Source organism: Macrotis lagotis, chromosome 2 (assembly GCF_037893015.1).
Source record: "Macrotis lagotis isolate mMagLag1 chromosome 2, bilby.v1.9.chrom.fasta, whole genome shotgun sequence".
Classification (NCBI taxonomy): Eukaryota; Metazoa; Chordata; class Mammalia; order Peramelemorphia; family Peramelidae; genus Macrotis; species Macrotis lagotis.
The window spans coordinates 162,921,529-162,936,467 of NC_133659.1; the positions used below are offsets into that span (position 1 = coordinate 162,921,529).

Here is a 14,939-nt window from a genome sequence, read left to right on the forward strand (position 1 = left end):
GACAATAGTATAAGAAATTATCAAGGAAAATTGTCCTGAAGATCTACTAGAAGGAGGCAAAGTAGAATTAGAAAAAAATCCACTAATCACCACTGAAAAAGATTCCAGAAAGAAAAGAAAACTTAGAAGAATATCATAGGGGCGGCTAGGTGGCTCAGTGAATAGAGCACCGGCCTTGGAGTCAGGAGTAACTGGGTTCAAATCCGACCTCAGACACTTAATAAATACCTAGCTGTGTGGCCTTGGGCAAAGCCACTTAACCCCACTGCAAAAAAAAACCTAAAACAAAAAAAAAAACCTAATAGGAAGTAGAGGGAAGATATTGCAAGGAGTTATTCAGATATTTAAATAAAATACTGAAAGACTAAATGACAAGGTATGAGATAAAGAGAAATGGTAGAGGTATGACAATATATTTGTTCATTCTATACCCACTAAGTACAGGGCAAGAAGGAATGTCCTGAAGCAGATCAGATGTAATTTAAAAGTCAATGTATTCCTAGGAGCTGTGAGATACTGAAACCCATTTAAAGAGAAGTTGTAGACTGCCAATAATGTGTGAGACAGAAAACCATGTCAGTCAAAATTACAGAAAACTGACTAGGGCAAGGAGAAACTATCAGGTCCTTGTGGACAGTCTTTCTAGTCAACCTCAATCCTGACTTTAGTTCCAGCTGCCAAAAGTGACAAGAGACACATAGCCCAGATTGCAGAGCAAGAGAGGAAACAGACATTCTCCATTAAGCTGAGTCCAGTGGGATAAATGGATCTACCAGAGCCTCATTCTCCATGACCAGGCTTTCTTATCTTTCCAGGTCTGGCTCTTTAAGTCATTCTTTCCAAAAAGCAATCACCACTGACAGGGCAAAGAGCCAAAAAGGAAATAAGGGCTCAAGAACAGTTCCTAAGGGCTCCCAGCTATACTCCTCTATGCTGTTATCTCAATTAATGTATTCACCATATATTTTATTTTATTTTTATTTTTACCATTTGGTTTTAGGCATCTCCTGAAATCTATACCTTAATTCACCTACCTCAATCTAGGGTTTCTCTTCTATGTCTCTAATACTCATATTCTATTCTTTTCCATCTCTGGTATAGCTATTTCCTTTCTAATTTTCCCAACTGATTGTCAATCCACTTTCTGGTAGAGAGGAACTTTACAGAAACCCAAAGAATAGATAACCATTCAATTATTTCAGTTCATTAAAGGCTTGGCCTAGATAACCGAAATCTACAAAGAAAACAAACTCAACAAATCATTACAGTATGGTTATTTGCACTAATGAAGAAACTGAAGATCTAAATCCAAATAATCTCCAAACTCTTTATTTGCCTTTAGAATCAGTATGAATGACAAATAAGATATAAATATCTATGCATATACAAAGTACTAGATAAATATAATGTATGCAGGAGCATACATTATAAATAAAATAATATCAAAATAAATTTGTGTTTTCTAAGCACCCCAAAATTAAAGTCAAAGGAAATTAGACCAAAGACAGTACTACAATGAAGTAGAGAAAGCCGTGGAAAATTCACACATGAATAATAAGGTATTATTACAGGAACTGGATATGTTTGACCTGTAAAAGAAAAGGTAGAAAACTTCATGATATCTGTATTTATTTGAAGTATATGAAGGGCTGACATATAAAGGAATGATTAAATTCATCCTATTTGACCTCTGAGTGCAGAACTAGGAGTAAGGGATAAAAATTGCAAAGAGGAAAATTTAGGTTTGATATCTCAAAAAACTTCATAACAATTTTGTGTTCAAGTTGTTTTCAGTCACATCCAACCCCATTTGTAGTTTTCTTGGCAAAGAAAATAGAGTGGTTTGCTATTGCTTTCTCCAGCTCATTTTGCAAGTGAAGGACTAAAGAAATGAGAGTTTAAGTGACTTTAAGTGAGCTTTCCCCAGTTTGTTTTGCAAGTGAAAAAACTAAAGAAAAGAGTTTAAGTGATTTGCCCAGGGGGGCACACTAAGAAGCATCTGAGATCAGATGTGAAGTCTTTCAGATTCCAAGCCTGATATTTCATCCACTAGCTGCCATTCCTAACAATTCCTACTCAACAAGGAGCCATCCAGCTTCTGCTTAGAGCTTCAAGGGGGGGAAATTCCCCTCTGGGGAATGGAGGGGTGTGGGGGTCACATAAGGCTGCTCATCCCAACTTTTGGACAACTCTGGTAATTGGAAAGTTTTTTCTATTTTCAAGCCTAAATTGGCCTCTTTTTACTTTTGCCCAATTCACTGCTCCCTGTAGAACCAAACAGAACAAGTCTAATGCCTCTTTACATACCATCTTTTCAAATCTTTTAAAAGATCTCACCACTTCTTTTTTCTAAGTTAAAGATCCCTGAAGTCTTTCACCACCCTGAATCCCTTCCTCTAGTTGCTCTCCAACTTGGTATGTCCTTACTATGCAGAAGGCCAGAACTAAACAAACTAATACAGTGGTAGTTGATTAGGGCACAGTCCAGCAGGGCTAGCAGCTCAAGCAAATTATATTTTTTTAGCTGTCAAATCACTGACTCATAGAAATAATATTCCACTAAAACCCTCTGATCTTTTTCAGACAAACTGCTCACTAAACAGGCCTCCCCTAAGTGTACTTGTGAAGTTTTTTTAAGTCTGCTGTAAGATTTTACACTTATCTTTATTTAATTTCATTTGATTATATTCAGCCAAATGTTCCAGCCTATCAAATTAATTGTGCATCCAGACTATCAAGCAGCAAGTTAGCATTGGGTCATCTGTAAATATGGATGAGCAGGCTATCTGATAAAAATGTCAAACAGAACAAAGCACAGATCCCTGGGGCACTCCATTGAAGAACCCCTGACAAGTTGGCAAGGAACTATTACAGAGTCCAGTCATTTAGAGTTCCAAATCCATCTAATTATACTATCATGTAGTCCACATTTCTCCATCTTTTCCACAAAGGGTAATACTTTGCTAAAAAGTGAAATACCCCAGAAGCTTGCCCATATTTCTTCCCATCAATAAAGACCACCCTTTGCACAAGCCTCAGTTTTACATAAATCTAAAGCACTTATTCCACAGTATTGTTATCTATGTATCTTACAATCTAAAAGAGCATAAACTACACAAGAATAGGACCATATTGTAACTACAATAGTCCTCAATACAATAAATGTTTAGTGAATTTTGTTAAACTGAATTAAAATGATAGGATGTAATGAATACTATTGTAAAAAATAAAAAAAGACAGGTTCAGAGGAAACTGGAAAAACTTTTATAGACTGATAGAGTGAAATAGAAGAACTTATACAATAATATCAACAGTGCAAAGATAACTATGCAAGACTTAAGAATCATAATGAGACATACATTTTTGGACATGGATAAAGTAGAAATTGATTTTGCTTGACAATGCAAATATGTTCTGTGTTTATTATAAAGGATTATGGTTTTCTTTTTTTCTCTGAATGAGAAGGAAAATAAATGATATTTAAAAAATAAAATGCCCTATCCATACAGCTAGACCTTGGACAATTCACTGAAACCCCACTGCCTTAAATAAAAATTTAAAATAAAAGGAGGAAAATAAAATGAAAAAAAGAGACCACTAAATTTAAAGTGCAAAGGGAGATTGTTCTATCTCACCCTCATCAGAAATAGTAAAGTTAGGGCAGCTAGGTGGCACAGTGGATAGAGCACTGGTCCTGGAGTCAGGAGTACTTGAGTTCAAATCAGACCTCAGACATTTAAGAATTACCTAGCTGTGTGGCCTAGGGCAAGCCACTTAACCCCATTGCCTTGCAAAAAAAAAAAAAAAAAAGAAAAAGAAATACTAAAGTTAACAAGGAAAATAACAAATCCTGGAGGGGCTGTGGGGAAAAAAGATACATTAATGCACTATTGGTAGAGCTATAAATTAGTCCAGTCATTAATACAACTACTGGATCTGTAACTCAAAGAGGTCCAAGAAAAAAGAAAGGAACCCAAGTGCACAAATTGTTTATAGCAATTTAGAATGGAACCCCAAAAGTCACCTAGCAGGTCCATGCCCTGAAGACAGCAAAAAAGAAGGAAAGGTCTTTTTGTAATTGCAAAGAAATGAAAATTGAAGGGGCATTCATCAATACTGAATAGGTAAAAAAAAATTATGGTTCATGACCCTAATGATAAAAGACAATATTTCCGAGAAATCTTGACTCATCTGAACTGAGGTGAAGTGAAGAGAACCAGGAGAACAATTTATCCAATAACCATAGCATCATAAAGATAATCAGCTTTACAAGTTTTTGGAATTCTGATCACACACAACTGAAGAGAACTCATGATAGAACCAGCTACCTACCACCTGTCAGAAAGGTAATGCAGGGTGAGAAAAAATTTTTGGCGTTATCCAAGAGTGGAGTTTGTTTTGTGTGACTGTATATTTGTAAGAGGGATTTTGTTTTTCTTTCTTTCTCAAGAGAGAAGGGGAAAAGAGGATGAGTGGGAGAGGAAAAAAACATTTTTGTTCATTAAAAAATATAATTTAATTTAAAAAACTTTAAAAATAAAAAGTATTCAACTTAACAATCCATCATGATTCCAGAGGACTCATGAAGAAACATGTTATATTCCTCCTGACACAAAGAAGATTGCCCTACTGCAAATTGAGCAATTTTTTTTTCACAGACATGGAAAATGTAGAAATTTGTTTTGCTTGGTTAAACTTGCTTATAACAAGATCTTTGTTGGTTTCCCCCCTTTCTCTTCCAATAGGGGGAGAGTTGGAAGGAGAGGTGAATTTTGGTAAAAAATCCAGAGAGGCTTTACCTCTATGTTGGTTTGTGGATTTTATATACTTCCTACCCAGAATTACAAATACTTTTTCTAGTTTATAGTATATCACTGACTTCTCCATTTGTCACCCACATAAGCCCTTAATTTAGTCTGAGACTGAAGACTACAATAGTGGACACTGAGCAAAAGTAAGGGAATCTTTTTTTCTCATTCAAAGTCCCTCCCTTAGTTGGATGAAGCAAGCTCCTTAAGAGGTATCACAGAAAAAGTAAATCAGTCATTTCTGGCTGCTTTCAACTCCAACCTAATGGAAGACTTATCAGGCAGGATTTAATCCTGTGATCTCCTCCTTGAAGAGCACTCAGGAGAGGAACACCTGTGTTGTGTTAGTGGTCTCAAGTAAGACAGGGGGAGATAAAAAATTAGCAACGGGGAGAATTACATGTCAACTAGAGGACCGACCAGTCAGCAGGCAGGGGTCTGTTTGGTGGGCAGATCAGAGAGGGAGCTTCTGGGGCATCGCCAACCCCATTCTAAAACCCCAAACCTAGGAAGGGCAGGTAAGCCCAAGGTTCCAACAAGGAAAAAACCGCCGAGGCTGGGGGCTGCGGCATTGGAGCACCTCCGAGGGCTGCCAGACCCACCAGTCCTGGCCCTGTCCTCGGGAGAGAGGACACCTTCTCCCCGGGCACGTCTGTCCGTCTGTCTGGGAGGGGCAGGGAAGTGGGCAGAAGCCTCCTAGCGGAGTCCGGGGCCCGGGCACGGGGGGTGGCCCCGGGGATCCTGGCCAGGGCTCCGGGGCCCGGGCACGGGGGGGGTGGCCCCGGGGGTCCTGGCCAGGGCTCCGGGGCCCGGGCACGGGGGTGGCCCCGGGGGTCCTGGCCAGGGCTCCGGGGCCCGGGCACGGGGGTGGCCCCGGGGGCAGCGCGCCCAGGCTACTCACATCTCCGGGGTGCAGCTCGGGGGCCGCGATCCGCACCGGCTCCGTCGTCCTCTTCTTTGGCTTGGGGAGTCCCAGGGGGGGCCCGGCGCCGCCGAGCGGAGGGGGCAGGCTGAGGCCCGGGGCCCGCGGCAGGGGCAGCCCCAGCGCCAGCCCCTCCGCCACCCCCGCGGCCTCGGCCAGGCTGAGCCCCGGGGGGGGCGGGAACCCGCCCAGGCCGAAGGGCAGCGGCGGCGGGGGCTGCAGCCGGGGGTCTCCGGCGGGCGGCGGGGGCAGCAGCAGCGGCGGGGGGAAGGCCGGGGGCAGCAGCTGGGGGGGCGGGGGCAGCAGGGCAGGCCCCTTGGGAGGGGGCAGGGCGGCGAAGAGGCCCCCCAGGCCGGGGCCGGCGGCCGGGGCCGGGCCGGCCGCCTCCTCCTCGGGCTCCGCCTCGTCCGGCTCGCTCTCCTCGCTGCTGGCGTAGGCCACCAGAGACATGACGCTGTCCGCCCGCCTGTGGGGCGCCCTCGCCGGGAGGAGCGGCCTAATCGAGGCCGGGGCCGCGCAGAGGCCTAGCGGGCCCCACCGCGGGGCGGGGCGGAACAGGAGGCGGGGGCACCCGCCTGTCCCGCTCTGCGAGACCTAGCCCCGGCGGGAGCCCATAGCCGCGGTCGTGTTCCCACCGGACCAAAGCCTCCCCCTTGGCTGGGGCTCCCGGTCCCCGGCAGCTCCACACAGGTAATGGCCGCCGAGTCACTCCGCCTCCCGCTCGCTTCAGGGCTCTCGTACTACAGATCCCGGCGGCCACCTGGGCCGAAGTCCCCTTCGTCGCCTCCGGTGATTCGGCGCGGGGCACGGCGGGAGGTGGAGTCTGGAGGCGAGGGTTAGGCGGAAAGCCGAGCCCGCCTCCGCCGCGGGGAAACCTGGGGTGAGTAGTTTCCTGCGCCTTGGAGCCCCGGACAGGACTACAATTCCCAGAGAACATCGCAGCGATCGCTGTGTGAGAACGCCGGGAGCATCTCGGGACCTGTAGTACCCAGATGGGGGAAATTGCGGGTTCTGCAGCTTAGACTTGTGGGAAATTTGGTTAGCTCTGGGTAATTGTGCAGGGGAGCTAGGCAGGAAAGGGGTGCATGGGAATTGGGAGGACTCCGGAAGCTTATTTAAAGAGAGACTGACCAGGTTTCATTAAATGCTTTCTACTCTTGGCCAGGACTCTCTGGGCCTATTAGACCCCCCCCCCCCATAAGTACCAGAATTGGCTGCTGGCTTGGAGACTGGAATGAAATCCCGCTGTTGGTCCAAAAAGAAGTCAGACTACAAACTATTCCTTTATGATAATGAAATAATGAAAAATATGATTCTGGTCTGTCTTGTTCATCCTTTCCACCCCATCCCCCAATCTGATCTCAGCCCTCCTACTCAGACTTAAAACTGAGACTCCCCATGCCTGGCCATGGGTCGGCTTCCAGAGGTTCCTTCCCTCCACCCTGGAAAGGCATCAAAAATTAAAGTTTGCCTACAAATACCTCTTCATTCCTCTTCTCTGCTGCTGCTGTGCCAGGGAACTCCCTTCTTCTCCAGCCTGATCTTATTAACCCTGTGGCTTCCCAGGGCAATGATGTCTTCAAATAGGAGAACAAATTTTGGTGATGGAATACCATGGTTGGAAAAGGTCATTTAATTCAACTAATTACCAAGCAAAATATTATTCCTGTATGATATCTCTGACAATGCTTACCCAGCTTCTGCTTGAAAACGTTTAATCAAACAATTTTGGGATGAGTACTAAAAAGCTTTTCCTCTGAAAATACTTGGGAAGAATTGCAGTCTAGGAAGAAGTGCTGAGAATACTGGAAAACAATCCGGCAGAAACTGAACTTAAACCAGCATGTTATACTATATTCCAAAATAATGTTTGTCCTTCACTTTATTTCTTTTTCTTTTTTACGTTTTTGCAAGGCAAACACGGTTGAGTGGCTTGCCCAAGGCCACACAGCTAGGTAATTATTAAGTGTCTAAGACCAGATTTGAACCCAGGTACTCCTGACTCCAGAGCCTGTGCTTTATCGACTACACCACCTAGCCACCCCCTGTCCTTCACTTTCAAAGAAGACCACAACATCAGGGAGGTAATGCCAGGACAAGCATGTAAATTGGATTTGAGTGAAGGGCTGCTGTGCTAAGTCACCAGCCTCATTTTCTCCTCCAGAATCATCTGGGTCCAGTGGCCAGATATGGATCAGGACAACTGGAGATAGTCCTGGATGTGAGGGGTTAAGTGACTTGCCCTAGGTCATTCCATTAGTGAGTGTAAAGTGTCTGAGGCTGAATTCAACCTTCTGTTCTCCTGTCTCTAAGGCCAGTGCTCCATCCACTGCACTACCTACCTGACCTATATATTCCAAAATAAATTGAAAATGAATATAAGACCTGTTCATACCATAAAAGAATTTGAAGAGAAGTTGATCTTATACTTTTTACAACTAGGTAGGATATTAATCCTTAACCAAACAATAGAGGAAGATATATTGCAAAAGAATTCTAAAATTTAAAAAATTTTGATTACATAAAATTGGAAAGCCTTTGCAAATAACTAGCATTTATTGCATTTTTTCTATCTTCTCCAACTCTTTGTGACCCTAACTGAGGTTTTCTCGATAAAGATATTAGAGTGGTTTGTCATTTCCTTCTATATGAAGGAAACTGAGGCAAATACGGTTAAGTGATTAGCCTAGGGTCATATAACTAGTAAGTGTTTGAGACCAGATTGAACTCAGGAAGATATATCTTCCTGACTCTAGGCTCAGCTCTTTATTCACTGCATCACATAGCTGTTGTACCAGCATTTGTATAGCTCTTCAAATATATTATCTCTTATGATTTTCACAACAAATCTGAGAGTTGGAGCTGCTGTTCTCTTCATTTTACAGATGAGGAAACAGGGAGAGACAGGTTAAGTGATTTGCCCATGGTAATAGCTAATAAGTGTCAGAGGTGTGATTCATTTTTATCCTTCCAACCATCTAGCTGTAAACCTAAAACAAAATTAATGTATCTAGAATAGGGAAAGTCGGTAAATTTTTTAGATAATATTTTGGCTTCAACATACTCACTGTAGCTAACAAACATAAGACCAAAAGATCAAATGATATAAACAGTTCTCAAAAGAGTTGCAAATTATTAACAGTCATATAAAAGAATGAACCAAATTATTAATAAAAGAAAAATAAAAACAACATTTAACTGAGATTTGATTTCCTATCATGAAAACTGGCAGAGCTAACAAAATCTAGATTAGTCCAGGAGGGTTGTATTGGTGGAGCTACAAACTGAGCCATTCTGAAAAATCAGTTTGGAATTAAAATGACTAAAATATGCCTATGATCTGGTTGATGAAGTCAATGTATTTCAAGGAAGTACCTTGCCCCTAGGCAAGGATTCAGTAAATCCCCGATCCCAGGCACAAGGTAAACCCCAATAAATAAAACAATAAATCCCTACTCCAGCCTGAAAGGATTAAGTCTTTGGGTACTCACCTACTCTAACCCTATATTGAAATAGTGAAAACACTGAGTTGACCCCTACTGTTCCTAATTTCTCTTCTTTAAGTTGCTCACCCTCCTTATTTTGACTTATCCCTGATGGGGCTGCTGCTGCTGATCAGTCAACAATCCCAATTAATTTTCTTTCAACTGCTGCTTTATAGCCTTGAAATTGGCTTTACTGCTTCTCTCATAGCTTTTTGCTAAAATTTTCCTAAGAAACCTAGCCCATATTATTGTTCAATTTCCATGTTAACTTTAATATCTACCATAAATTATGAATAAACTTTCTTAGTCAAGAGTTGGTCTTTCTATGAATTCATGTATACATTCTTGAATTCTACCCTAGATCAAGCTAAAACGGGTTTTCTGTCATCACAAAGATTCTGCTGCTAGGTATTATTAAAAGTGAATACGTTTTAACATATTTTTATAGCTAATGACTTGAAATTCCTCTGTTTTGTAAATCTTCCTATTGAGCAGATTTAAATTCAGATCTTACTGACTCTAGGTCTAATGTTCTATCCAATAAGGCTACCTCCTAACTGTTATATATAATGATGTAAGTTTGACCTCAAAGAAGATAGGAGAAATCACTTCCATGAACTCCTTTGTAGAAGCAGGGTAATCACAGATATGAAACATTTCAGTAAATAGCCAATAAATATTATTATTTCCCCACATCTCAGGTTTGAAGTGCTAGAGGTTCAAAGAAAGGCAAAAGACAGTCTCTATTCCCAAAGAGCTGGCACTCCAACATGCAATATATATATATATATATATATATATATATATACACACACAAGATGAAATGGAGAAATTCAACAGGGGAAAGGTATTCAAGGGCATTATTAAAGGCTTCCTGTGTCAAATGGATTTTGTCATTGTTAGATGAAGAGAAGAGGATCATGACTACAGGAAGGTGATGCCATAACTTACAAAATGAATTAGATTTAAGTGAGGGAGGGCTGTGCAAAGTCATCAACCTCACTTTCTCCTTTGTAGCTACCTGGAGCCAAGGATAAGAAAGAGATCAGAATGACTGGAGTTGGTCCCAGATACTGTGGGAGATCTTGGTCTTTTTAAGATAAAAACTTTTACAGATTTCAATTTGACTTAAGCATACTCATTCAATGATTGAGGCTGGGCAAAGAATGGCCTCTTTTAACTATTCAGAAAAAAAATCTGAGGGGACAGCTAGGTGGAGCAGTAGATAGTGCATGGGCCCTGGAGTCAAAAAGATCGGAGTTCAAATCCAGCCTCAGACACTTAATAATTACCTAGTTGTATGACCTTGGCAAGTCACTTAACCCCCATTGCCTTGCAAAAAACAAACCCAAAAAATACAACAGTCTGGGAGGGGGATGACCCTTCTGGTTTCTGGTCAAAACAGAAACTGTTGCTATTCAAATTTACTCAGAGTCAGAGGAGCCTAAACAATAACCAGGTTGAGGCTTGTACTGGAACCTATTGTTGGTCAATCAAAGAGAATCATAGTGAATTGGCTTTAAGGCATGGTCTTTAAGAAATCTAATCTGTAAACCTGAAGATTTGATAGGATTATATCTTGTATTTAAAGGAAACCAGGAAGAAAATAGAAATGAAGAGAGAGAATTCTCTAGCATAGAGAATAGCCAGTAAAAATACATGGAGAAGGAAGATTGATTATTTTCCTCAAGGAACAGCAAAGTGGGTGGAGCACAAGGCAGTGGGGAAACTAAAGTATTAAGAAGACTGGAGAATGGGGAATGAATGGGGTGGAGAGGTAGTTATGAAAGGCTTTGAATGCAACTGAGAATTTTATATTTGATCCTGGAAGTGATAGTGAACCACTTGAGTTTATGGAATGGAGTGAATGGGGTAGAATTTATTGAGTGGAGATTGAGATAATCAGGCCTACACTTTAGGAAAATCACTTTGCTGAGTGGGAGATGGACAAGTTTAGAGAGAAACTTGTATCTGAGATGCCCACAGGAAGGCTATTACAATAGCACAAGCATGACATTATTAAATTCTGTACAAGATTGATGATAGTGTCACAGGAAAGAAGAGAGTATATTCAAAAGATATTATTAAGGTAAAATCATCAGGCCTTGTCCATAGATTGGAGGTGGGGATGGGGATGGAGAGAGTTAATAACTATGGATGATACCTAGGATTCAATCCTGAATAACTGGGAGGATAGTGGATGCACAAATGTTAGACAACATATTGATTGATTTTGCTGAATTCTTTTACTTTTTTTTCAAAAATTCTTTGTTATGAAAGTTGAGTTTGGGGAGAGAGAAAGAAAGAAAAGGGATGAGAAAATCTGGGTGATATGAAAACAAAAGATATCAAATAATTTAATTTAAATTTAATTGATTTACAAATCATTTTTTAAAAATTTATTATATTTTTAATTTATGGAATAAAAGAAGCATTTTCATAACAGTACATTAAAAAGATAATTGTCCATGAAACTGCAAATCTACTTTCTACAACTTGCTATTCTTTCAAATATAATTGTTCCCTCCCTCCCCCTTCACTCCTCATTAGTTCATACAAGTTTATTCATGTTTTTTCTAAAATCAATAAACTCATGATTTCTTATTTCATTTTGATCATATATGCTTATTCAACCATTCCACAATTGATGACTTTCCCAAAATTTCCAGTTCTTTACCACCACAAAGAGAATTGCTATCAATATTTTAGAACATATGGGTTCTTTTCCTTTTTCCCTAAACATCTTTGAAAACAGACCTAGTGGGGCAGGAGTACCTGAGTTCAAATTTGGCCTCAGACATTTAATAATTACCTAGCTGTGTGGCTTTGGGCAAGTCACTTAACTCCCTATTGCCTTGCCAAAAAAAAAAGGAGAGAAAACAAAGGACAAACAATGACTGTTAGCAAAATTATTTAATCTCTCAAGCCTTCTGTTTCTTCATAGGTAAAATAGGGCTAATAATAAAAGAGTTAATAAAAAGTCACAGTACTTTTTCCTAAAATATTATTTTGTAAATCTTAAAATGCTATTAAAATGAACTATTTTTAGAGAAATACAAGAGATTACTTGGGGGTTTTTTGTCCTTTATTATCAATTGTATTCTATAATGTCTGTGCCCTAGATGTTTTAGTTTGAGACTAGGTCCCAGAAGGCAAGGACATTGTCTAAATAATCCACTGTGTGTATATGTATGTTTGTATGTATGTATGTATGCATGCATGCATAGCATATTCTTCTCAACTTAGGGAGAGATGCTTAATAAGGTTTTATGCCAGTGAAGAAGTAACTGGATATTGTTGTGAGAAGGGTACTAGATTTGAGTCAGAAAACCACCACTGCCTCAGTGACCCTGAGTAAGTCAGTTCTTTGACCCTGCACTTTCCTCTGCCAAAGAAGGTTACTAAGATTTCCAACATCTATTTCATAGGATTGTGGGTTTCCCACCACCTACTTCTTTTCTCCCCAGGGTCACATAGCTAGGTAATTATTAAGTGTCTGAGGCCACATTTGAACTCAAGCCCTCCTAGCTGCCCCTCCCACCACCTACTTCATAGGATTATGGGTTGTTTTTCTTATGTGACTTTTTATGCCATTAGCTCTGAGCTCTTAGTGAGTAACTTCCTCTACTAATGGTGATCCTGGGTACTTTCTCTACCACTCAGAGTGCTAAAGAGTTTCCTGAAACACAAGGAGGTTAAAAGATTTGCTCCTAATCATAAAGCTTGTAAATATATCAGTGGTGACATTTGAATCCAGATCTTCCTAATTGCAAACTCTCTACTTAATACACAAACAGGGTAGCTAAGTGGAAAAGTGGATAGAATGCCAGGTCTCAAGTCAGGAAGACTCATCTTCCTGAGTTCAAATATGGTCTCAGATACTTACTAAAGTGACCATGGGCAAATCAATTAATCCTGTTTACCTCAATTTTCTCATTTATAAAATGAGCTAGAGAAGGAAATGGCAAACCATTCCAGTACTTTTGCCAAGAAAACCCCAGAAAACCCCAAAGGAAATTATGAAGAGTTAGATACAATTTAATTTCTATACCAGAATCTCTCTTTTAGGGTTGTTCAGAGGACTGACTGGGGTAAAATTCTTTGAAACCATGAAGAACTTTATAGGTATGAGCAAATGCTTAACAAATGTGTGCTGACCTTAGTGGCTGGATATAGTGGCATAGATCAACATTCCCTGCAGCTGGGGGATGCTGAGTCCGGTGGATTGCTTGAATTAGGGATCTCTGATCTTCTGGGTGCCCAAAGCTCTAGGGAATGGGGAATGGACTATACTAAGTCCAGTACCAGCAGGGTGAGCTCTGGGGACACCCCATCCCACACCATATCAGGCTTCTAATCAATTTCTTTCAACACTTTTTGATTTGCCTCTCTTCCTAACCTTCAGGTGCTTATCTCACTAACCAGCTCTGTGCACAATCTTCTCTGGCCAGAATTATATTACTCTTCTCCACTGGAATTCTACCAATTTTTTTCACCCTTAAGGTGGGCAAACCAGTCCCAAGTCAGAAATGGAGCAAGTTAAAGCTCAGCAGCAGCAATAGCAGTAATGTGTTTATTGCTGTGGTGATGATGGTAGAAATGATGATAATAGAAAGGATGATGTTTCCAGGCATCTGAGGTGTATTGGCCTAATCTTTAAGTCAACTTAAAGACTATGATATATTGGTTAAAGTCTCTTAACCCCTTTGGGCATCACAGAGGTATTTTAGGGAAACCTTCATGTAAACTATGAAGTTTCAGAGAAGACAATATTTATGTGCCACATAAAGGATTATGTAGTGAAAATAAAGATACAAGGAAAAAAGGAGGCCAGTCTCTGCCATCAAGGAAGATGAGTCTTCCTGACTTAAGACCTGGAATTCTAAGCACTTTTCCATTAGCTGCCCCCTATTAGTGTATTGAATAGAGAGTTTGTAATTAGGAAGATCTTGGATTATGCCTTTAATGGAGGCAGACACCATGATCCCCCAAAATGAGACCCCCCCCACCAGAGAAGCTCACATATCAGAGAAGGAGACCAAAACAGTGAAGGGATGTTCTCTGTAAAGGCAACTGAGACATGGTGGCAAAGTCCTGAGCATCAAAAGTAGAGCTGGGGGGAAAGGAAACAAACATCTTGGCCCAGTCCCAAAGCTGAAACCCCTAGAGGTAATATTTAATTCCACAGTTCAACAGTTTAATTTCACAATTCAAAAAATATTTATTAAAAGCATATTATGTTCTAGGTGTCAAAATGATGATGCAATAGGGCTAGATAGGTGTAGTGTATAAAGCACGGGCCTTGGAGTCAGGAGTACCTGGGTTCAAATCCGGTCTGAGACACTTAATAATTACCTAGCTGTGTGGCCTTGGGCAAGCCAATTAACCCCATCTGCCTTGCTAAAAATAAAAAATAAAAAAATAAAAAAAGAAAGTAAAAACTGTCTTTTGCTTTTCTTTCTATCCCCATTACTTAGGCTGGCATATAGTAGATCCTTAATAAATGCTTATTGATTGACTGATCCCTGCTATTTCCTCTGTGAAAAATCTTGCTTATCTCTATGCTTCCAGTTCCATCTTGAATTTTACTGCTTTCTTGAAGACTTCAGTGATGATGACTGATGAAAGATCTCATTCCTTCCTAATTCCTAGTGCATTTTGTGCTGCTTACATAGCTCTAGTGTATGTTGTCATGATCTATACACATGTCTCAGCTCTCCTGTT

The 14,939-nt window shown here is 40.9% G+C and overlaps 1 protein-coding gene across 1 annotated transcript in view; it reads right to left on the reverse strand.

Moving 5' to 3' along the window:
- Nucleotides 1–6,641, reverse strand: part of PRCC (proline rich mitotic checkpoint control factor) — a 34,950-nt gene extending 28,309 nt beyond the window's left edge. The window contains exon 1 of the mRNA XM_074223186.1: nt 5,710–6,641. Coding sequence (XP_074079287.1) covers nt 5,710–6,180 — 471 coding nt within the window. The 5' untranslated portion in view covers nt 6,181–6,641. The remainder of the gene's footprint in view (nt 1–5,709) is intronic.
- Between the last annotated feature and the right edge of the window lie 8,298 nt (nt 6,642–14,939).